This window comes from Vidua chalybeata, chromosome Z (genome assembly GCF_026979565.1).
Source record: "Vidua chalybeata isolate OUT-0048 chromosome Z, bVidCha1 merged haplotype, whole genome shotgun sequence".
Taxonomy (NCBI): domain Eukaryota; kingdom Metazoa; phylum Chordata; class Aves; order Passeriformes; family Viduidae; genus Vidua; species Vidua chalybeata.
In genome coordinates this window covers 51,286,196-51,311,314 of record NC_071570.1, presented here as the reverse complement: position 1 = coordinate 51,311,314, position 25,119 = coordinate 51,286,196, and the positions used below count along the sequence as shown (strand labels likewise).

Sequence of the window (25,119 nt, the reverse complement as noted above, 5' to 3'; positions counted from 1 at the left end):
GACCATGGTGAGGCAGCTCTGCCTCTGCAGCCCATGGAGGTCCATGGTGGAAAAGAAATGCCTCTGCAACCTGTGGAGGATCGCTGGAGCAGGTGGATGTCCAAAGGAGTCTGTGGCTTTGCAAAATGCCTGTTCTAGACCAGGCTCCTGACAGGACCTGTGGCCCCATAGAGATAGGAGCCCATGCTGGAGCAGGTCTGCTGGCAGGACTTCTGACCTGTCACGTGCAAGAGCAGTACATCCCTTAAGGACTGCACCACATAAGAAGGATTCCCACTGGAACAGATCATGAAGAACTGCAGCCCTTGGGAAGGACTCACAACCTAGGCACTCCACAATCGAGCAGGGAAAGAAGAGTCCTCCCCTTATGGAGGAAGGAACAGCAGAGAAAATGTGTGATGAACTGATTGCAGTCCCCATTCCCCATCCTCCTGTGCTGTTGGGGGCAGAATTTAAAGAGTAGGGAACAAAGTTAAGCCTGGAAAGAAGGTAGGAAGGGGTGGGGGCAAGCTGTTTCTAAGATTTATTTGTCATTATCTCACTCTGGTGTGACTGTAATAAATTCATTTTCCAAGGTGAGTCTGTTTTGCCTGTAATGGTAATGGGTCTCTTCCTGTGCTTATCTCCTACCATGAGCCTTTTGTTATATTTTCTCTCCCCTGCTCAGCTGAGGAGGGGAAGGATAGAGCAGCATTGGTAAGCACCCAGCATCCAGCCAAGGTCAACCCACTGTATCACCACAAAGTCTTTTTTCTTTAAACACTAAGTGAGAAACTGATTTGCTTCTAGACAAATGTTGTATTTTTAAGCTGAATTGCTTAAAATGTATCTAAATTGCTCTGTTACAGAATAATTAGTTAAGACAAAGGTGCCAGACTTAGTCTTTTTCTAAAATGACTAAAATAATCTCTTAAATCAAAATAAGCTTTTGCTTCTGCATTATTTTAACTGTATCAGCTTCAAATGTTGAAATAAAGCAACATTTAAGGTTTGAAAACATATTTCAGTAAATCTAATGTTTTGAACATTGACCTAGATAATCTAATCTGCATAGAGAACAGTGGAAAATGCAGGCAGTTCATACACAGGTTCTAAGTTATTCCTATAGATAGTAATAAACATATTTGGAGAATCTACAACAGAATACATAGGTACATAGTATCTCCTTCGGCCTCATTTTTGTATGGAAAAACCTCCTAGTGAATTTATGGACTTCAGTTTAAGGGAGTGCTTCAGACATTATTTATTTGTCTTGCTTACATGTAACTTTTTTAAGGTGTAAATATTTCTTCTCTCACTTCTCCACCCTCAACCATACAGGTTAACTAATTATGTGAGAAGTAACCTGATGCTCTGAATATAAGTGTGTTCTTAAGCATCAGCATGTAAAGGAAGCACCCCCATTTCAAGACAGCAGAAGAAAGCTATATTGGTATACAATACCCTATTCCTGCATTGCAGTGATCAGGTATGATCCCACAGCAAGAACATTTCTCACTATTTACTGCTAAAGTTTTGCACAATAAATTATTCAGTTGTTTCAAATTGTCAAGAAAATCCTTTGGTGTTACAGACTTAAAGATGGTTTCAATAGTTACAAAAATTATCTTCAAATAATGATGCAAAGATAAACTTCCACAGGATGCACCAACAGCCTAGACACATTGATAGAGAAGAGATACAGTTTGCCCTTAAAAGTAGTGTACGCTTGTGATCTGTGAAGTGCAAGAACTGCTCCAAATTTTCAGGTATCAGTTGGTTAGTTATCTTTTATACAGCAAGACCCAAACATTCCATGGCATTAAACTTCACATGCACACCTGTGCAGACACCAGCAAAGATATTTTGGTTGGCATAGTTTCTCCAACAGCATGTGTGTGACATACTGGCTGTATTATGAAACAGGCTTTTTATTTCTCCCTGCTTTAGGAATGAGACTGAATCACTTTGCACAGCTGGACAAGTGTGTGGAAAACAGTACTGTGCACAGCTTACATGCATGCCAATCAGCCCACAAGTTGCTAGAGAAGTAAGTAGCTACAGCCTCTAGGGTACTTTTTAAAGAGATCATTACTTTATCAGATTATGTCCTTCCATCAGGACTTCTGCCACTATACAGTGCCAGCTGGAAAAAATGTAACAATTCTTACAAGAGTAACTCTGAATTATGTAAAAGACTGGAGATTCCTTTTGAGAAGCAAACCAGAAACCTCCTTCCTCAAACTAAGCCACTGTTGAAGTGGGGCTGCTCTGCTCCAATTCACATCCTGACCAGTGACACCCATATGGGTGATGTCATATGGGAGCTGCTTCCTCCCAGTTTCCCTGCCTGATTGATCACCTGTGTGGCAGCTATAAAAAACAGAGGAATTACCCCAATTTATGTCCAGTTGGCAAGTCTGTGACAATATCCATACAGGCATGGATGCTTTAAGTATCTAAGTGCCAAAATACCCATGTTGTTAGGCATCCTAACAATGCCTCTCACTAAAGGCTGCCCTGAGTAGCCCTTCTCTGCATCTGCTCCATCATAGCCAAATAAAGCAAACCCAGACCACAGATCTGTTCCTCAACATGGCCATGGCTTGTTTTCCTTGTTTTCATTGTGATTGCCTTCATGGAAGTAAAAGTTGTGGTGATTAATAATGCTGCACTTGCCTAAATCTCTACTAAACATAGGCCCTCATAGAGGCAGAGGCTAATGTCAGTCTAAAAGCTGACTGATATATTAATGAGAGAGACTTAATAGCAAAACTAGATCTGCTGCTCAGCAAGGGTTGATGCCATCTCCCTATTTGTATTAGATGTGCACTGGTTGGAAACCAGGATGTCTGGCAGAAAACTGTCAAAGTTAAATGTAACTCTTCCCTCCACAACACAGCATCTTTGATTTAAAAGCACTACAAGAAATGAAATGACTCATCCTCTGGCTGACAATCAGCAAATATTTTCAGCTGGTTGTGGGCCCCCTGCAATGCATGCATTTAAGAAGAAAGCTTTATGCATGAATGACAGACTATGTGTCTGACTCGAAGTGCCACTGCTACATCTGTTAACAGTGCATTTGGCTGGTGTCCTCATGACATTTTTCTAAAACACCCATAAAGAAAATACAGACTCTTTGGGTGAATGAAGTAGAGGTGCAAATTGCAGTCACACCTTTCTGTCTCACTGCAGTATCAGTCACAGTTCACACTTGAAGTAGGGATCAGTCACAACACATCAAGTGTCAAGCTATACTGTAAGAGACACGCTTCTATATAGCAGAAAATTATTAAGGACCTTAACTTTCTTATGGATCCGAATAGGTGCAATTCTTTTGAAATGTTCCCTGCTGTCACCTCAGGGCCAGTGTGTGGGTAGGGAGAAGAGACTGCAATATTACACATGGTGGTTGAGCATCTTGACATATGATTGTAAGTTTTCCTCTAATCCGAGGACAAAGATTACATAAGATGTAAATTCTGATAAATTCACCCTCCCAAGAGGAGAAAATTTTAAAAAGTCACAGAAAACCCCCAAGCACTTGGACATAAGTTATTAAGTCAAGGTGACTTTTAATTACTCCTTGAAGGGTTCACAAAGCACCCACAATCCCCCTCTATACAGCATTTTGCTTGAGCAAAATAAGGGAACAGGCATCCTAGGAGTCCAGAGCAGATCCCAGAAAAGCCTAATGGAATATGAGATCAACACCTTTAAGTGATAGTTCACTTGCCAGCAGAAAAATAACTATGAAAACAAATCTTTAGTTCGGACCAGTGTCTTGTCCAAGTATGTTCATTGAATAAAAAGATGAAAAAATTTCTTGGATTTTGGTGCTCAAAAGAAGATTTTTCTGCAATATTAAAAAAGTCAGTTGTTAACCTGCTAGTTACTAGTGAGTTACCACAGTTACCTGCTAGTAACTGCATGAAATAGGAAATGGAAGCCATACCCATGACTCGTCACGAAACAATTTTTGGGTATTTAGTCTCCTGTACTCACTAATTCCTCGCACGTTTTGGTTAAGTGATTTGGAATGCAAACTGCTGTGATCAGAAGAAGAATACAAGCTCTAGAACTAGGATCCTTTTCAGTGTTACGGATCATCAGTTTGTTGGATCAGTATGTATCTGGAAGGAAAAAGCAGAAAAAATTGAAATGCAATTAATTTTGTAGTACTAGCTGTAGTACCTTTTTCTTGTGCACTGTGAAATTCTTGTACAGACTTCAAACAAGTGACAATGCTTTCCTCATCTTGGCGAGAAAAAGTAACTTCTTCCAAAAACTGGAACCTGTATAAAATGCTCTATTTTACAGCACAATAAAGTTTGCTTTGTGTTTTACAGATAACACAATGTACTCACAAATTATAATACACAAATTGTAAAGTTTCAAGAATAATCCATACTTTCATTTACATTGTACTCTCTGTAGATGTATTTGTTAGGTATGGCAAGCAGATACACATAAGCAGTTGTAGACTGAGTGACCAGATAGCTTCTGCTTTTTATGCATCATATTCCAAATGTTTCTTTAATGAAGACAAACCACTTCTTGCTGAGACTGTGGCCTTTTTTAAAGTATAAATATTTTCTGAGCTTATTAAAACTACATCTTCTAAATTTTTAAACATTTAGCTATTACAATCATCAGAATTTCAAGGCAAAAAGGAGGGATGCATTAAAACACATTACTGTGTAACTATTGAACAAAGACAGGGTTTTGTAAGCAAGATACCTTTAAAAGCCAAAAGAAAATCACACACAAACAACCCATTTTCACATAAATTATTATAAATTTGAATATAGGTTATCAGAAATTATTAATTTTGTGAATTCCTTTGTATTTTTCTGTTTCAAACGATATATTTTCTATGGGATTAATCCACATACATTGTTTGTCTTTTATTTTGAAATAATTTCTAATTATTATGTCAATGGAAATGCAACAGGAGAGCTTAATTGGGAAAAAATCTCATAATATTTAAAATATTATGCTTTAAAGAACTTACATACTGAGAAGATTTAACAGAAATTCTCCATCAAGAAAAATATTTTAGAATTTCAAGCACTTTGACCAGATTTCAGGATAGGAAAGCTGAATTATGTTACAGGATTTATAGAAGAACAAAAACCTGCAACACAGAGATCAGTGTCTGCCCCTCCACTTCCCCTCATGAGAAAATTGTAGTCTAGCCTCAGTCTCCTCTTCTCCAGGTTGAACAGACCAAGTCACCTCAGCCGCTTCTCACACAGCTTCACCTCCAGAATCTTCATTATCTTTGGTGCCCCCCCTTCAGATGCTCTCTAACAGCTCAATGTCTTTCTCATTTTGTAGCACCCAGAACTGCCCCCAGAACTCGAGGTGAGGCTGCCCTAGTGCAGAGCAGAGCAGGACAATCCCCTCCCTTGCCTGGCTGGTGATGCTGTGTCTGATGCACCCCAGGACAGGGTTGGCCCTCCTAGCTTCCAGGGCACTGCTGGCTTATGTTCAATTCATCATTGACCAAGACCCCCAGGTCCCTTTCTGTAGTGCTTCTTTCCAGACTCTCATTCCCTGTTCTGTCTGTACATCTAGGGTTGCCCTATCACAGAATCTGACACTTGCCCTTTTTAAACTTCATAGGCTTGGTGACTGCCCAGACCTCTGCTTTGTAGAAGTTTCCCTGCAGAACCTCAGGGCTTCCCTGTCTTCAAGGGAGTTGACAGCTCCTCCCAATTTAGTGTAAGTGGTAAACTATTTATTATCCCTTCAAGTCCTGTGTTCAAGTAATTTATTAAGAAGTTGAAGAGAACTGGGCTTAAAATGGAGCTCTGCAGAACCCCATTAGTGCCAGTGTGAAGTCTGAGATTCCTTTCCCAGACAGGTGTAAAAACAATAGTAATAAAAGAATCACAGATGCAATGCCACCAGTTCTTTTCAAATACTTGAAGAGCAGGAAAACTTACTGACTTTGGTATTCTGTCACTTTTGAAAGAAGCTGCAGCTAAACTAAACCTGAATAGATAAAGAAGTCATCATAGATGCCCACAAAAGATATTTCCTCAGGGATAACTCAATATGAAGCAACCCACTGAACTTCAAGCTAGAAGTTTTGTGTCATTTGAATGAATAACCTGCCAGGGAAACTCAGTTTCCTACATGGTATCTTGTTGCAGTTAGCTGCTGCAAAGCATAGATCCATGAACAGTAAGAAAATTAGGCTGTTTTCTGAATACAGACTAAAATCAGAGGTGAGGATGCTAGAACTCAGCTATGGCTTTCTATTAGCTCTCTTTTCCAACTCTGCAGACAGAAAAACCTACCAGCTGATGCTTATGTTTGACTCATTTCAGGTGAGAAATAAGCAATATCTGTCAATCCAGAGAACAGTTTCATACGCAAATACCTTTGTGCACAAAAGGGGAAAAAGGAGATGTTGTGGAAAAGCTGTTCACCTGGCAGGGTGGGCATTTAGTTGTTTTTTGAGTTTGTTTTTTTTTTTTTTTTTTTGTCAAAACTATGCATTCTCCAAATGTTCAGATGATAAAACCTAGGAAATTCATAAAGGACAATCTGGTTGTTGGGGTTTTTTTCACAGACACAAATTGGGTTGTGCATTAAGACCACAACCCAATTGCTCAACTAAAAATTACAAGCAGAAGTTTATCTCATTTCTTTTAGTAGAACCACCAATTGCCAAAAGTACTCTCCGAAGCAAACTACTCTGGAGACTCAGTGGTTTCCAAACAGAACCTTAACACACACAAAGCCTTGATGATCTCTGCTGGAACTCAGTGTGCTGAACAGCTGCAAGTGACTGTGCTCTAACCAATTATTACCACCAAAAAAAGGATAAACAATCACTACAGGAAGAAGGCTCTTTGCCAGAGAAATATTAACACATGTTTAGGCAGCTGGTCTATGCTCTGAATCTTGGTTCAAGTTTTCTCAAAGATAAAATTTCTTCTCCAAGTTGTTGTTCCTCTGCCCATTTTTTACAGATCAGTAAAAAGGTCTAGAAAAGATTTCAGAAAAGATCTTCTGCACTTACTTTTTCAGTCAAAGTTCATTATAGAAAAGAGCTTTATATTTTTCCTCTTTCAGAGACTTTGGCTTATCTAAGAGTATATACTTTTATACACTCTTCATGGAAATATTTTATGGCATACCATAAGTATGGTTAAAGTTTTTATTAACTTGTTCTCTACTGAAGTGCAATCATAAATATAACTTCTTACAATTCTTAGGAATTGCTGTTCAGTGTGCTTTTAAGCACATTTTCCATAACATTATGGTGTGCCTTATCCCAGATGAATGCAGCTGCTTTAGTGACTCTTCAGCACTCATCTGCTCTTTAGCAGTCATTGATTAGGCACTTCAAATCAGTGGCACCTTACAGATCACAAACTGATACAGCAATCTGAAGGCACTATCAGAGATGCTCCCTGTTTCAGCAGCACAAGCCATGAAGAACAGCAATTATCAATAATTTAGTTATGCATCAGGACTCTGACATTGACAGCTATACTCTGGATGCAACCCAACTACTTCCTTATCCATCCAGCAGTCTACTTATCAAATCCATCTCTCCCCAGTTTAGATGGAAGACTGTTGTGCTAGAGTACTGTTTGAGCTCAGATTGAACCAAATACTCATCACTTAATCACAGAATCATTGAATGGTTTGGGTTGGAAGATCATCCAGTTCCAACCCCCATGCTATGGGCAGGGAGCCTTCCCCTAGACCAGGATACTCAGAAACCCATTAACCCTGGCCTTGAACATCTCCAGTGATGGGAGCCCACAACCTCTCTGGGCAACCTGTTCCACTGTAGTGCTTTGAGATGAATGAATGATAACATGATGGACCCAGCCCCTGTCATGGTATGGGAAGCATACTATAAAGAATGGTTATAATTATAACCTCACATGATTAATACACATGAAGGACAGGGGAAATTAGCTCTTCTGCTGGAGAGGAGTGATTACAAGTGTCAACATTTCAGGAGCTCATTCCTCTTCTGTACTATATGAGGGCTTCATGAACTGGAGTCTTTATTTGTGTTTGTGACCACATCCATGGGATGCCACTGGGTTCAGTGATGTGGCATTAGCTGACCTATCATGACCAATGAGTGCCACACTTTGAAGCCAGGAGGTCTCCTTGGTCTTGATCAGGAAAAGGAGACACATGACTTTCTGAGAACAAAGATTCCCCAAAAAATTTGTTTCCATAAATAATTTCTAGTAACGTGTAGGCCTCTAGCTGCTTTTACAAATTTGCCTGATTTGTGCAATAGACCCATTTTCTTAGCGAGTCTTGAACAAATCTTTTGGGAATTGCATATACCTGGATAAAGATTTCATTTTCATAATCTCTTTGTCTATTTTCTTCTCTTTTCTGTTGGTTGTACACAGAATATTTGCTTCAGTGTTCCTAGACTACAGAATTAGTAGTCTAATTAAGCAACAAAGAATTAAGCAACAAACTAACTGATTGTGTCATAATTACCCAGTTCATCATGTAACACCTCTTGGTATGCAGAAAAATACTGCTTCCACATCATAGAAGAGGAAGACTTATTTTGCCTGTGATCTTGTAATTCCAACAAAATTGCATATAGATTCACCTTCTAATGCTACAGTGTAAGTTAGTGTGAAGTCTGGTTTTTGTCTCCACAGTGACAATGTGTAATAAAGAAATTATTAGTAGTGGAATTTACATAACAGAGATTTTTAAAAAAGGTGCTTTGTTTTCGAACATTTTATTTATCTGCAGTAGACAGGGTCAAAATATTTTTTTCCTTTGACTATGACAGGAAATAGGAAATCTTCTTACCACTAGTAAACAGAACAATTGATAACCATTCTTACTAAAGGGAAATGAATTATTAGTATTACCAAATACCTAATGCTAAACTAATGCATCTCTCCCTGATCCAGAGTCTTGGGGGAGAAAGCTTTTTCATAGGTACAGGCCTTCAAAGATTAGTTCAATCTTAATGATCTTTCTATACATATTTTTTTTTTCACAAGAATCATCTTCTTGGTTTCACAATGTTTTCTGTGTTTCATTAACCTTTGAGAAAAATGTTAAACATGAAGAGATGAGATAACCACAGAGGTTAGTATCTTCATTAATCATAAATTTAACCTTAACATTTCAGATACAATTTCTAGCACCTTTTAAACATTTAAGTGTCCTACTTTCAGGAAAAGTAATAACCCAGTAGCTTTCAAAAATTTCAATATTTACAAACTGAGTTAGAAGTGAAGAATATATAAATAGCTACAGAAAGAAATATTAAGAAACAGTAAAAAATGACCATTTTTAGAATATTTTCCAGTTCCAGAAAAACAATGCAATTCTACCTCAGTGCCATTTTTCTCTTTTGTAATCAACAATATCACACAATTTTCTATTTTTTACAGTGAATTTCTGAAATTTCACAGGGCAAAGACTCCTAAAAGCCAACCAAAAAAAAAATAGTATCCCAGTAAGTCATATCAACATTTACCATCTATTTAAACATCAGTTTCCCAAAAAAACTTAACAGATTTCTGACAGAGTAGTTGTCCATAAATGTTTAAGGTTATGCCTGCCTTATTGCCAAGGCCTGACCCAGATAGTGAGTTACCACAAGGGCAGCAGCCCTGTGGGTAGAGAGAAGCTATCCAATATCCTCCAGCAGTAGTTTGGACTACTCTGGACTTGCATTTTCTATTGCCTTCACTTTGTCTTTGATGAATGGTGGAGACAAGGGGTAAATGGTTCCTCTTCAGTTCTGGCACAGGAGATACCCAGCACAAATCCTAACTCTCATCTGCAAAGACCAAGAGCCCTGTTTCACCTTTCTCATGTAGCTACTCCTGTATCTTTAGCATTGTACAACAGTTTATGATTTCCTAATGTGTGCTTTTAGGGATCTGCTATAGCTGTGAAGAATTTTAAAGTTTGGAACCTATTCCTGTTAAAAATTCACTGTTATTTAAAAGAGCACACATGCCAGAAATACACTATGGGTGAAGAGTGGCATGAAAAATGCCATGCGTACATGACATAAGTGCTGTTCACACGTAACATGATGGATTTTCTTACCTTATGAGGGATCTTTGCCTCTCTAAGACTAACCTGCTGAAGTATTCATATCAAAAACTGAAGGAGGAAGTGGAGAGGCTGAGGACTATCAGGGATCATGTGAAATAGACTGGTGGAGTCACACCCTTTAATCCCTGAGGGAAATGCAGCAGATGGAGACTATGCAAGAGTGAAAGCAGCCCCAGCTCTCTTGCCATCAGGCAAAGGGAGGGGACCTTAAAGATGGCGGAAATTGAAACAGATCCCTGCTTGGGGTGGCAGAAGAATCCCCTCCCTGCCTCCCAGATGCCCTCATGGAATAGATATGACGCTCTGCAACTCCAGAGTCAGGCAAATGATAGTGGAGATGAAGGTCTGTCTGGGGGTTACCCAGAGCAAGTCAGTCACTGGGCACATCCCAACTACAGGTATTAAGAAAGAAAGTGTAATTGCTGTCGGTGCCTCCCCTCCAAAGGGAACTGACGGCACTGAATGCTGGCTGGACCCAACCCACAGGGGAGGCTGCTGCCTTCCCAGGGCCTGGGTAAGAGATCTTATGAAAAGGAGGGTTGGTGGGATGGCTCTGAAACCCTCCCTCATTAGGGAGGGTTTTGACTGTACAGAACTCAAGGACAGTGATGATGAGGTTGGGCGCCTGTGAGTAGAGATCAGGGGAAAGAACTACAAAGCAGACATCCCAGGGGGAGTCTGTTACAGACCACCCAGACAGGACAAAGGGGCAGATGAAGTATGCTATAAAAAGGTGGCTGGTGTTTCATGATCACCAGCCTTTGCTTTTGTGGGAGACTTTAACTTGTGGGATGTCTGCTGGAAACTCAACACAGTGGAGAGGAGGCAGTCTAGGAGGTTCCTGGAGTGTGTGAAACATAATCTCCTAACACAGCTGGAGGTGAGTCTACAAGGGACAATGACCCACTAGACTTGCTGTTTACAAACAGAGAAGGGCTGGTGGGAGATGTGGCAGTCAGGGGACATCTTGGGCAGACTGACCCTGAAATGATCCAGCTTTCTTTGTGAAGTAAGGAAGGGGGGGTCAACAAAACCTCTGTCTTGGACTTCCAGAGGTGGACTTTGACCTGTTCAGGACACTGGTTCAGACAGTTTCTTGGGAAACAGTCCTTAAAAACAAAGGGGTCCAGGAAGAATGGACATACTCTAAGGAGGAAGCGCAGAGGTGGCCCATCCCTATGTGCCAAAAGACAAGCCAGAGTTGAACAAGACCAGTCTGGCTGAACAAGAAGCCTTCACTGGAACTTCGGGGAAAAAAGAGAGTTTATGAACTTTGGAAGAAGGGACAGGCAGATAAGGAAGAGTACAAAGATATTATTAGGTCATGTAGAGAGAAAATTAGAAAGGCAAAAACTCAGCTAAAACTCAATCTGGCCACTGCTGTGAAAGATAATAAAATGTGTTTTTATAAATGCATTAGCAACTAAAGAAGGACCAAAAATCTCCATCCTTTTTTGGACACATGGCAGAATATTTTCATCAAGGACGAGGATAATGATGTATTTAATGCCTTGTCTCAGTCTTTAACAGTACAAACACTTATTCTCAGGGCAAACAGACCTAGAGTCGGCAGACAGAGATGGGGAGCAGAATAGATCCCCTTAAATCCAGGGGGAAGTAGTTAGTGACCTGACTTAGACACACAGGTCTGTGGGACTGGATGGCATTCCCCTGAGGGTACTGAGGGAGTTGGTGGAAGAACTCCCAAAGCCACTCCGCTTCATTTATCCTCAGTTTTGGCTAACTGTTACCAGGACTGGAGGTTGACCACCCAGAAGAAGGGCTGAAAGGAGAATACAGGCCTGTCAGCCTAACCTCTCTGAATGGAAAGATTGTGGAAAAAATCATCTTGACAGTCATCATTTGTCACATGCAGAAGAACCAAGGGAGCAGGCCCAGACAACATGGGTTCAGGAAACGCAGATCTAGCTTCACCAAGCTGACCCCCTATGGTGAGGTGAGGTGACTTGCTTAGTGGATAAGGGAAAGGCTGATAGTATCCACCTGGACTTCAGTAAAACTTCTGATATGGATTCTCCATGGCTTGGACATGGGTTAAGAACTGGCTGGACGCTGGGCCCAGAGAGTGGTGGTGAATGGTGCTGCATCCAGGAGGTGGCCAGTCACTAGAGTTGTTCCCCAAGGATCAGTGCTAGAGCACAGGTTTATGTGAAGTGGCTGAGGGAACTGTATTTTTTTAGGCCTGGAGAAAAGGAGGGTCAGGGCTGGTAGCCAGATGGGGGTCAGTCTCTTCCCCCAGGCAGTCACTGACAGGGGAAGGAGAAACAGCTTCAAGATGCATCAGGTGGGATTCAGGTTGGATATCAGCAAGAACTTCCACACTGAAAGGGTTGTCAATCACTGGAATGGTTTGCACAGTGACATGCTGGAGTCACCATCTCTGGACTTGTTCAAGAAACAGCTAGACATGGCACTCTGTGCCACAAGTCTAGTTTAACATGGTGTTTGGTCAAAGGTTAGAGTTGATGATCCTGAAGGTCTTTTCCAGTCTTAATGATCCTATGACTTTATGTTTCATATTTAAAACCACTTGTGGCTTTGGAAGGAAATTTTACATTCCTTCCAAATCCTTCTTTTAACTCTGTGTCTTAGGTTGCAAAAGCAAGATGTGGTTGGGGGTGTGTATAATATTGCCATCTGTCAGAGGTGGGGCAGTTATCTTCTGTTAATTGGGCAGTTTTCTTTATCTCTTCCACAACCAATCCTCCCTCTGGGGAGATATCTTCTGTGAGTCTCACTGCATGATTGATAAAATTGCATCATCCCACTGTGAGATGCTCCACCCAGGGGGAGGAGCCAAACATGTCTACCTGGATATAATCTGAGATTTGGAACACCAGAGGCAGTCTTTGGAAGACCAGGCCCATCTATACCACCACTGGATCTTCAGAGGAAGACTACACCCTTCTATAGGATCACTGCTTCAACAGAACCACACCTGCCACTCCAGGAGGACTGCAGCCACAATTTCAATTAGACTGCTACCAACACCCTGACCCACAGGGTCTCAGGTCATATTCTGACTCTGTCAGTGTTGTTTTATATTACTGATTTTTATTATTTTCTATTTTTTTTCCTAATAAAGAACTGTTACTCCTACTCCCATATCTTTGCCTGAGAGCCCCTTAATTTCAAAATTATAATAATTCAGAGGGAGAAGGTTTACATTTTCCATTTCAAGAGGGCCTCCTACCTTTCTTAGCAGACACCTGTCTTTTCAAACCAAGACACTCTGCAGTAATTAAAAGATTGTGCTTAATGCACAGAATTAAAGAGATTACATTGAAGTTTTGAACAGTGCAATCTCTTCTTAACTGTAAAGGCCTCTCTGGCAGGGAATCCAGATGAGCTTCCAATTGTTTAAGAGTCTTTCCACCCTCCTCAGTCAATGAGGTTGTTGGATCATCTTTCTTTGGGTCTTGTCCTTACTGGCACCTTGAACAGATGCATCTTGTCAACTACATCCACAGCAGCAATAGAAAAAGCATGTGCAGTCTAAAGGGAAAAAAAACCCCATTATTTCCACATCAAGGTAAATCTCATTCCAGCCTAAATTTTACCCCCATTAATTTTTCCCTATTATTTGGGAAATTCTGTTTTTATTCTGCTTATCTATAGAAGCTGCAGTAATACCAGAGCATATGATTTCTTTTATAAGTTGAACTTATGGTTTTCTGATTGCATCAGTAATAGATGCAAGAGGACACTACTGTAATTTTAGGCAGAAAGAAATTAACATGGACATGTTTGAGCTGAATACTGCATTTCAAGCCACACAGTAAAAAAGAGCACAGCCCTGGGGAAAGACACTTAGCTTGCAAGTTCATGCTAGTAGCCAAAAGGAGAGAAAAACATACCAGTGTTCAAAGTGAAATGACACTCTTACATCCTTCTGCTCCCCTCTTCTTCAGAGTCTAAAAACATTACACTGGCCAAACTGATATACAAATATTAATATACTTCAACATGAGGCATGCGCTTTTCATAAAGCATTATGCACAAAATATCAGGCCAGAGCTGAAAGTGACAATACATAGGGAGCTGAGAGATTAAACAACAACAAAAAAAAATCCTCCCCCAAATTCACTTTGCTTGATTTCCTAGGAAACACTGATTCTTAAGAGGGCTGATAGAGCCCTCAGCCCAGCTGGTGTTCAACTGTGTAGATTTAGAAAGAACAGTTCAGCATCTGAAAGGTTTGTGAATATCCAGTGACCAGTACCAACACGAATAAAAGTGAACCTACGTTCCCAAAGCTCTGGTGTGCAAGTAGGTCCATTTAGGTCAAGAAGAGCATATCAACATGTCTGATGGAAGATTCACATTAAATACCTCCAACAGTCTCCGTCTCCCCTCCTCCACAGCCAGGCTGAGTTGTTTAGGAAGCTGAAGTGCATCTCTTCTGATTAAATAGGCTCCAATATTCAAGTACACAGCTGCTCACTTAATCCCATTTTTTACTGTCACTTTGCTGACTTCCACTGCATTGTGTACAAATTCTTAAAGAAACACTAGAGAAGTTCAAAGCCATGTTCTGAACCCAAAGTATCAGCTCTTTCCCACTTGTCTTAGTGACTAAGTGAAGTAAGAAAATGTCAGGAACATGTCCCTCCCAGAGCCTGATACTTTCTCCAGTGTGTTAATACGTGGAGAAGACTGCCTTGCCCAAACCCACACAATTAAGTTTTCAATCCAAAAACCTGCTGGCACTTGTTACTGTGACTACTTCTGGATTCTAATAAGTAACTGATTTTGCAAGTTTACCCTTTAACTCTTCAAAGTCCCTTCTGCTGAAGGAATACTTGACAGAGGGTAGACTCATCAGATAATAGGGTTGTTTTCTAAACAGTGTATTTGAAAAAAGCTAAAAATCAAAATTTGAGAAGGAATATTTGTGACATCTGTCACAATGCTGCCATACTACTGAAGAAACTTTCATGTTTAGGAACCATCTACAGAGAAAATTATGTCAAGTAGCAGCAAATATGGTCTCAAAATACCTTGACAAGACTACCTGAAATCATACACCACATATGCCCTGAGTTAGTCATTGTAAGGATTTTTTATAGTTCAAAGTTTGTAAAAGCAAAATATTAAGAATGAGACCATGCCATAAGATGATCGCAGCATTAGCACGCTGGTGTTAAAGCACAAATATTCCCAGCTGGCATATTTAATGAAACTGATCTCCATAAATGGAAGAAAGTATCTGCTAGTTTTAAGAGAAGAGGTGAAAGAAAGACTTTGCAGCAAAATGTTCAGAAATTTTCAAAGGCTTTTTTTCACTTTCCACGAAAACTGAGTTGCCCTTTGAGAGCTTGGCATGGACAACTTCCTTCATGATACTGTAGAAATCCTCATCTAGAGCCACTGCTAAGGCAAAATATCTGTGTGGAACTGAGTATAAAGTAAGGCATTTTGATACATTTAATAATTACTTCAAATTCCATCATAAGGGAAGACATTTGAGCATGAAGTTCTTGTAAATTTTCATTTTCCTTTCTAAATAATAGCTACAGAATTTTATTTTGAATAAAGCTTAGAGCAGAGGCTCTCAAAATATTCTCAAAAATTTACCAAAAAGCTCTCCAGAACTTTATACACATCACTGCATTTACTGTGGCAATTCAGCGAGACTTCACTTTTAATTTATTTTATTAAAATTTTATTTGAAGTTCATTTCTAAATTTTTACCTTTTTTTTTATTCCTTTCCATGTTTGTGCAAGTTTCAAACAAGCACATTATCAGCTAACAGATCTGAAATTTGGTATCACAATTTGAAAGATCTTTTTCATGCTTCTGCTGCCTTTGTTTACAGTGGTTTCATATATTTTTTAGATTTGTTTCTGCTTTTCTGGATAAGCTATCTTGGTAGCAGGACATTAAATACCTGTTTTCCTTAAGTAAGTCATAATAAGCCTGAGGACCAAAGAGGGTAGTCTTTGAAACGAGAAGTCTTCATAAACTTCAGACAAAACCTGAATTTTCCAGAACTTTGACAGCTCTTTTGGTCCAGACTTGACACTTTTGGGATTTCCTCCTCTCTTTGCCCTGGTTGCTCTGAGGGATGGCCACATAAGATCCTAAGGTATCAACTTCATGTTTATGGCAAGTCTTATTAAGCTATTTTGAATGTAAAAGAATGTTTTCAATATGGAAAGTAACCAGTGTCATTCTGGAATGAACACACTTGAAAGTAACTTGCTAATCAGCTGTGGATCAGTTTTGTTAACCCATGGGTGAGCAATCTAACAGAACTAATTGAAAACTAATTTTACCTTTCTGGTCTCCCCTGAAGTCTTTAAAACACAGAGATGCCTATGCTGCATGCACAAATCTATTTTCATGGCTTAGATGAGCGATGCACCAGGGTTGGTTAATAACAGACCAGAGGAGTGGGATGGGGGACAGTCAAGTGTGACTGTTGAGTGTAAGCACAACAAATAGGAATCTGAGGAAGCCTAAATTCACATTACTAAATAGCTTTCCTATTAAAAAAAAAAAAAAAAAAGCACCCATCATCAACAGCCATCATTTACTGCGAGCATTGCATTTACATTCAAATTTCAGAATTATAACTTACCTGAGTTAGTGGTAATAAAACTGGATAATATATCTATGCACAATGAATATGCAACACAACACTTCAAGAAAAGAGTAATTCAACCAGAAAGTCTCTGGAGTCTTAACTCCTCAGAAAACATGAACTGTTGAACAGGGAAGGCAAATAGCTTGAAGTGAAAGTTACAACGGAACCATTTTGGATCCATCAGATATAGTGACAATAATAATGAAGGACATAAAAAATAAATTTGCCACTCTTTTGCTTGTATTTTAAATGATGGCAGAAAGTACTGACAAGCAGTAGAAAATAAGTGTTCCACTTTGACCTAGCTTCACCTTCCTCTTGATATTACAGGTTTTTACATAGTACCTTGTATTTCTAAAAGAAATACAAAATTTTGAGACAGGTAGATATCAAGAAGTGGTGGATCATCTTTCAAGGATATTTAATTTTTATTAGAGAATATTGTCTTCATAAGTGCTGGAAAATAGTGCTCTTTTATCGGGGCTTTTAATAGAAGAAGTTTTTAACAGTTGTAGAAGCTGTTAACATTCTAGTAAACACTTGAAACTAAGAACATACTTGCACTCAAAGCAACAGAAATACCAGTGCTGTACTAATGAAGTGCCCTACTGCATATAAGAGAATAGTTTACTAAGAATTGCTTCAAAAGAAAGTTCAGCTGTTAAGTTTTTGTACAGTATGCATTGTTTATAATCAATACTCTTACAGCACTTGTAATGACTTCACTTACAGTATTACGAAATTCCTAAAAATGCCATATTGATCTAAACTCACTTATGTACAAGAATCACATGATACAACACATAAAATAAGAAATCAAGTTTTACTAACTCTGTTTGGTTTTTAGAGTGACCTTATAAATAATACAAAGGATATTGTTTACCTTGTTCCCAGTTATGTCTCAGAGCAGAAAGTTGGTTGAAAAAAGAGTTATTACAAGATGAGACAGAAATCCATCTAACTTCATTACATGAAGTTAGAAAAAAGCTCTTAATCCAATGAAATTGCCCATATTGCTTTGAAAATACCTGAAAGTTTGCATTGCTTCCACAATTTCTACCATAGTTACTAAAACCCTGGGCAACAATTCGAGCTTTTCAGATTAGAACTGCTCTTCACCCCAACAGCAGCCTTTCCAAGACTATGACAGTGTGCTACCTCATTCCACCAAAAGACCCGATCTCTCCCCCAGCTTTTAAGCCATTTGGCCCAAATGACCAGTGATGTGCTAGCACATCTGCTAAACCACCAGGCCCAAATCACCTGCCATCACAGCAGTAGTTTAGCAGAAGGTGCCTCTACACTGAAGTTTCATTAGGAAAGTGTCAGTGTGAAAAAAGCTGCACTTCATTATGAAATGTACACACTGAATTGCTGAGGTCCAAATGCCAAAACTGGGCAAACAAAGCCCAGTGTTAAAACACATGTGCAGGCACAGCTGGATCAACAGTGTTGATGTGTTTGAAATTGTGCAGTCCCAGGCTATTATTTTATCCATGATGGAGCATCTCTCAAATTGTATTCATTTCTCAAACTGTTATAGATAAAAAAACAGAGATATTATTTCTAGTCATAAAATACATCTATAATTCAATAGTAAGCCCTAATTAGTTGCTGCTTTTTAATGCATAACTAAGTCATCACTTCTATACATTTAGTCACTTTCATGAAGTAAAAATACAAAGGGTATGACTCAGGCTTTCTCAGCAGTACTGCTAAGAGTACCCCAGACTTTTTAGCACTCGATGACCTCTGGGTGTTGGAGAAAACAAAGAATGCACACTATATACAAGCCTAAAGTACAGCCAGCCACTTTAAAAATGCATCATTTTCTTTCATGCTGGGAAAACACTCTCTTGCCAAAGGAAGGCTTTCCTGGACATAGGTGGGAAGGTCACCTGTCATGACTGATCTTGTTGCATGTATCTTTTACAGAACAGGCCACACAAACCTTGAGCATGTTCTGCAGTAACAAAGCCCTTCCACAAGTGCCCCAGCTAACACTCCAGTTCCCTCACAGCTATTTACAGATGTTCCTGGAACTCTTGCTATTTACATACAAAAGGAACTAGTCCTCCACAAATGGCATGAGGCAGCTTCACAATTTTTCCTTTAGCTTTATAAAACTTTACTATAGTAAGAAAAGCATATATCTATGTATAAGATGGTCAGCTACATATAATAGAATTTGTATTTTTCAGTACTGACAGCTCCTCTGTGCAACTGTGCTTGTAACTGCTAATTTTTAGTGCTCAACTGCTGCCTTCTCTGCAGCTAAAGAAGTTTTGATTTTAAACTGAAGACATTTACATAAACATATTTTGTCCTCATTTTCATATAGCAAAATACTTCAACTATAGATAGTTAACACTGTACTAAAACTGGTCTAAAAGCTAAACACTGTACTAAAACTGGAACTAAAAGCTATCCTTCTGTGAAAGCTGAACATATGTATATCCCTGCTGGAGTACAAACTCCATGTATAGCTTATCTGCTGCCAAGTAGAGTGTCTTGCATCCTCTTAATACTCCAGCCATCCAAACACATAACTATTTAAAAAGCTACCAGCACCCAACTATTTCTCTAATTAGTCAGTTTATCAACTATGACTGACATCTTGAGGTGCTATTATCTATGTGTGTTGTTCACAGACCCTACCACTCGTGTAATCTCAATTCCACAACACTGTACTGTGATGCTCAACAACACATGCTACAGTTTTGTATCAAAAATCTCACAGTAGAGATGAAAAACAAAATGTGAAAGAAGACACTTAAAAATAAAAGCTATACTCTACAAAACACTTTTGGAATTGTGTTCTCACTGATGGCAGTTCACTCTCATTCAACTGAGTGAAGCTAATGAATTAAGATGTGTATGTATGTGAAAAGGGTAGAAGTAAATTGAGTTGACTAGCTTTTAAAGATTTACTTGAAGTACTGGGAAGAGAAAAAAACTCCAGCAAACTACATCCAATTAATGGAACTTAGAAATTAATGCAGTAATTAAACAAATGGACATAATGATAAAGAGTAAATCCTGCTCTCTCCCTGTCCTTCAAAAAATCATAGATTAGGGTTGGAACCTGAGGATAGCGAACTGTCACTTGCCAGGAAAAACAGCCCTAGTGCAGGGACATCCTGAGGCAGAGCAGGGGATCAAGCTGAGCAAGGCCAGTTTCTAGAGCCGAGAAACTGCATTTGGCTGAGCCAACAGTGATGGAAGAGCAGTAGCAGCTGATATAAACAGAATTCTGTATTCCTCCCTTTAAGGAAAAGCTACCTTTCCTTGCTTTCACCCTCTATAAGCTGTGTTTTAAATCTGGCCAGGAGTGCCTTGTTCATATGTGCAGGCCACCTGCATCCTTGTCTGATTTCCCTTGCAGGGAGACAAGCCCTGAGTATCATCCAGCTCTCCTGGGGCTCCCTTCCCTCCAGGGTTCTATCCCCTGGTACTCTACCAAGAAGAGGCTGAAGTCTGCTCTCTTGAACTCCAGAGTAGTGAGCTTGCTGTACAACCTCTTTGCTCCCCTAAGGATCTCAAACTCCACTATTTTACAGACACTGTAGGTCAGAATGTCCCTGAGCTTCACATTCCCCACTAGCCCCTCCTTGTCAGAACAAAATCCACCATAGCACCCCTCCTCCTTGGCGCATCTATCCAACCTGTAGAGGAATTTATCACCAAAAAAGTCCAAGAAGCTCCTAACACAAGAGGTTTATGCCTCTCTGTGTTGTCCTTTCAACAGACACCTGTGTGTTTGAAGCCCCCGTGAGAATCAGTTTGTGAAGGCAAGGCCACTCCTGTCTTTCTGTAAAGGGCCTCACCTGCTTGGTCTTCCTGCTCAGACAATCTGTAGCAGGCCCCCACTATAGAGACACCTGTCCTTTGCTTGCCTTTAATCCTGACCCATTAACTCTCAGTCAGCTCCTCATCCATCCCCAGGTTAGGCTCCATTATCTCCAGCTGGTCATTGACATAGAGAGCAACACCACCTTCTCATCTCCCTTGCCTGACCTTCCTAAAGAGCCCATACCTTTCCATTTGAGTCAAAGGAGTCAACCTACATCTCCATGATGCCAGTGACTGTAGTTCTGCAGGCCTGCACCTATCTCCAATTCCTCCTCTTTATTTCCCCTGCTGTGTGTGTGTTAGCATAGAGGCATTTGAGTTTGGCCCCATTAAGCTTTCTGGCTAGAGTATCTGGAATTCCTTAATGTTGTAATTCAGGTGCTCTCCTGCTTACCCTCTCCAGGCTCTAGGCACCTCTTGCTGACTGGAAGAGCATGTCACCCCACACCTTCTCACCATTAATCTGATTATAACCACTTTCCCCAAGTTTAATGCCCTATCAATTAGCTCCATGAGCCCTTGACAAAGGTCCTCTTTCCCCTTTTAGAGAGGTGAATCCCATCTGAATTCATCATGTCCAGGACTATGGAGGCCAACCCATTATATAAAAGAAACCATAATTGTGGCAGTGTGCCACCACCAGCCCCAGAGTCAGGTATTAAGACTCGGTCCATATGTTTTTTTCAATATCACTACCTGCACCTACAAAAGTAGAGGAAAAAATAACCTGTGCCCCTGATTACCTCTCTAACCATCCCAGGGCCTTGAAGTCTCTTTTGACAGCCTTTGGACTATGCATTTTGGCTTTGTCACCATGCACATGGAGGACCAACAAGTAGTATAAGTCTGATGGCTGAACCAGGCTAGGAAGTTTCCTGGTGACATCTGTAACTCACGCCCCAGGGAGGCAGACTTTTCTGCTGGAGGAGGACTCCAGGAGGATCCTAATCATCCACTGATTTTCCTACCCACATCCAGAACCTCACATCTACTGCACAGAGGCACCTGGGAGGGTGAGGTGAACAAGAAGGGCTTTTGCCTGTTGTGCCAAGCAGGACTTGCCTCCATTCACTCCTTCCTTCTGATTTACTACCTTCAGCCTGACAGGGGGAGGTTACACAAGGCTCTGGATATAGATTTCTTTCTAGTCTCTGCTCCTGTCTTGGGAAGGCCAGAGCACAGGTCAATTGGTGCATCTCCACCTTTGAGTCCCTGATACTTCTTAATCTATGTTATCTCTTGGAAAACACACTGGGCATTCACTCAGTTACACCGCATAGCAGCCTGCTAGACAGACAGCAAATTCATTTTTACTGAATGCATTTAATGGCACTCATTTATTATTTCAGCCTAAGTACTGAGTGGTTAATATAAAACTAAAGTGGAAAGATTCTACTTAATTCTACTTAATTCTAAGGTAACAGAACTGGTACACAGCTCCACAGTCTTATCTCCTTGTTGGTAACTAGGATCCTCACCTAAATTGCAAGTAGCTCGAGAGCTTTGCAGAAACCTTTCACTGGGATTGCTTACTCATTAAAGCAATGGAAAATATGGTAAAAGATCAGTTTATGAGACTGTTTTCCCTTCAACTTTGTTTATTGATGTACTGAACATGAAAAAGTACAAAGAATCCAAACACAAAAGAAAACATGTACAACCTCTTAAATATCCAACAGAATATATTCTCTATTCCAACAAATGTGAATTAAGTCATACTATACAACTTCAAATAAATACCAGCCTTATATTTTACTAAGTGCTCTGATAAACACTGTAAAGTGAAGCCCAATTTACATGCCTTCTCATCAATGCTGTTAGTTGCTACAGTAGCATAGGAAAGAAGCATGTAGCTACTATTTCTCCCACATTGGTAAGTTTGTGATTTCTATACTATATACAACTTTTAATGCAGAGGATTTGCTTTAACAATCTAAATGCATCTAAGAATGAAGAAGTACTCAGGAAGCCAATTGATTTTTGAATAGCATTGAGTGGGTCAGCATGAAAACTTGCTTTTTCACTTTAGCACGCGCTTCACAGTATATGTACTGTACTATACTGAAAATTTTATAACTACAATTTAAAAGAATAAAAACCAAAACCAACTGCAAAGATAGTGTACAACTATGTTATGCATAGAACATTGCTTTTTCTAAGGGGAAGCATATGAGCATCTCAGTTTATACAAAAACCAGGACGTAACTACATAGTTGTCAGTGCATCCTGGTGAAGGCATCAAACCCTCAGCTTTTTTTTTTTTTTAATTATAAGCTAGATGCTAATCAGAAAATATTCTGTATTTGTTTTCCTTAAATTTCTTCAATACATGGCAAAGACTTTTTCTATTTCCCCAAAGAGTAATTTAAGCATCATACAAAGTTAAACTTTAATAGCATACAGGTATTTATGGTTTTCATATGAAAAATGTAAGGAAATTTGCTCAAAACATGTGTTTATACTTGTTTTTTTTTTACCACAAACATATTTATAAACAAAAATGCTGCATCACCATAAACAGCTGAAGCTAGACTATCTACAGACAAAAATAGCAACAGATCTGATGCACTGTAAATTCAAGTCCTCAGGACAAAAAAAAAAAAAAAGAAGCAGACCTCAAGTAACAATGTTAATGCCATACAAAGAAAAAACTTATACAAAAACATTCAAAATTGAACATCACTTGGCATGTAACTTTTAAAAATAACTATAATCAAAATTAGCTGAAAGTTTCATAACTTAAGGTCTTATTTACATTACACAAAGCTCAGGTGTTAGCTTTGAACATAACTTTCAAAATACCTCCTAATGCATCCAACTCAGGTCACTTCTGCTGATTTGCTACTGCGCAAATCATGCTTGATGTCTTTTCTTAAGACAAAACAATTCTTCAAACAATAGCAAGTACATCACTAAACACCATGAGCTCTATCTGAAGGGAATTCTTTAGGAAGAACAGATTTATTTCCCCCGTATCTCAGTGTTTTAGTTTTTCTGATTGCTCTTATATTATTTTATTAAATTTTCATTTGCTTCAAAATCACAAATTAAAGTGAGCCACCTACCACTTAATAACCAGGATGATCAATGACTCCACTGATGATTACAAAAAATGAAACCAACAGTGCATCCCATTGACTTTACTTCTTAATACAAAGGTCTCAAAAGTAGTTCTACATCAAAAATCTTTCGAAACATTTTTCCCAACAATTGCAAATTTCCTGGTAAGTTTTAAAAGCTCACTAGGTGTCATATGAAGTGATTTCTCAAAGTATTCAAGTCAAAATATTTGTTCCAGGACCAATAAAAAGTTTCTCCAAATTTTTTTTTTTTTTTATAAAAATAGATGCTTTTTTAAACCCACATCAAAGAGGCTCTTATCTCTTTGGCAAGGTACTGCTTTATGAAAAGTTCTCCAGTATTCTTACAATAAGCTTTTATAATGTGTTCCCAGTCCCCAGCCCAAATGAAGATGATGAAATAAATACTGCTTAAACTTTAATAAATAAAATGTAAACTCCAGATACTTTTCTTGAACAAGAAAAAAATAATGCATCACAAGGTAAATTAAACACAAAGCAAATTAAGAAATGACAAAAAAAAAATTTTACTATTACACAAAGCCTCGATACTTACTCACAGATTAAAGGAAGTCATGTATAAAGAAAAAGAAACTTCTTCCATTAGCTGAAACATTTTAAAAGTTCCACCTTCTTCAAAGAAGGCAATAGAATACGCATTGTAACAGGTAAAAACCCTGTACCTCTTGTCAATACTCAAACACAGAAGATATTTAAGAAGTTCTAATTCAAATATTAGCAATAAAAAAATCTCATATATTCTTAGGATGCTAAGTAGTCATTTTATCCCCATTTCCACACTGGAATACAACAAAGGCATTTACTAATGCATAAAGCTTCTTGTAAATTGCCTTTGTTGTATAGTTTTCATGTATTAATGCACTGAGAATAACTTGTTAGGCTTTGTGCGTTTTGTTTGTTTTGAAGGAGACCTGCAATACTCTGTCACCAAGGCGGTATCCATTCAGGCTGGTTATTGCCATAGCTGCCTCATCGTAGTTTGTCATAGTCACAAATCCAAAACCTTTGCACTTGTTGGTGTTAAAGTCACGGATGACCTTCACATTGGTCACTGCTCCAAAGGGTCCAAACATTTGCCAGAGGATACTCTCATCAGCATCAGGGGCCAAGTTGTACACAAAAATGCACCACCCAGTTCCTGCATGTCCAGAGATATTAATTCCAGCCAAACCAGTCATTCCATCAATGGTCATTGGAGGAAACCTACTAAAGAATGAGGGAAAGAAAACAGAATCATAATATAGCTGTTCACACAAAACCCCAGAATAGAAATGTCAAAATAAAAGAGAATAATACAGAGCTTTTCACAGAATGAACACGTTGCTCAGACTAGAAAGATAAGATGAAAAATATTTTTTGCCCCCTAACTGCGCAAGTACTATGTAAAAAAAATATATATACATATATATATACAAGTAGAGAGAACAGTGCTAGGTATGTCTGAAATGATGTAACAGAAAATCAAAAGGAAAGCATGCTAT

At 39.1% G+C, this 25,119-nt stretch overlaps 1 protein-coding gene across 14 annotated transcripts in view; it reads right to left on the bottom strand.

The window, feature by feature from the left end:
• Positions 1-3,609: 3,609 nt before the first annotated feature.
• Positions 3,610-25,119, bottom strand: part of ELAVL2 (ELAV like RNA binding protein 2) — a 103,251-nt gene continuing 81,741 nt past the window's right edge. For 6 of the 14 annotated variants that reach the window (XM_053932408.1, XM_053932402.1, XM_053932406.1 and 3 more), the window contains one exon: positions 22,118-24,844. In XM_053932408.1, coding sequence (XP_053788383.1) covers positions 24,514-24,844 — 331 coding nt within the window. In that variant the 3' untranslated portion in view covers positions 22,118-24,513. Of the gene's footprint in view, positions 4,116-22,117; positions 24,845-25,119 lie in introns of those variants that run through there. The other 8 variants (XM_053932403.1, XM_053932407.1, XM_053932405.1 and 5 more) reach the window with 5 other exon arrangements.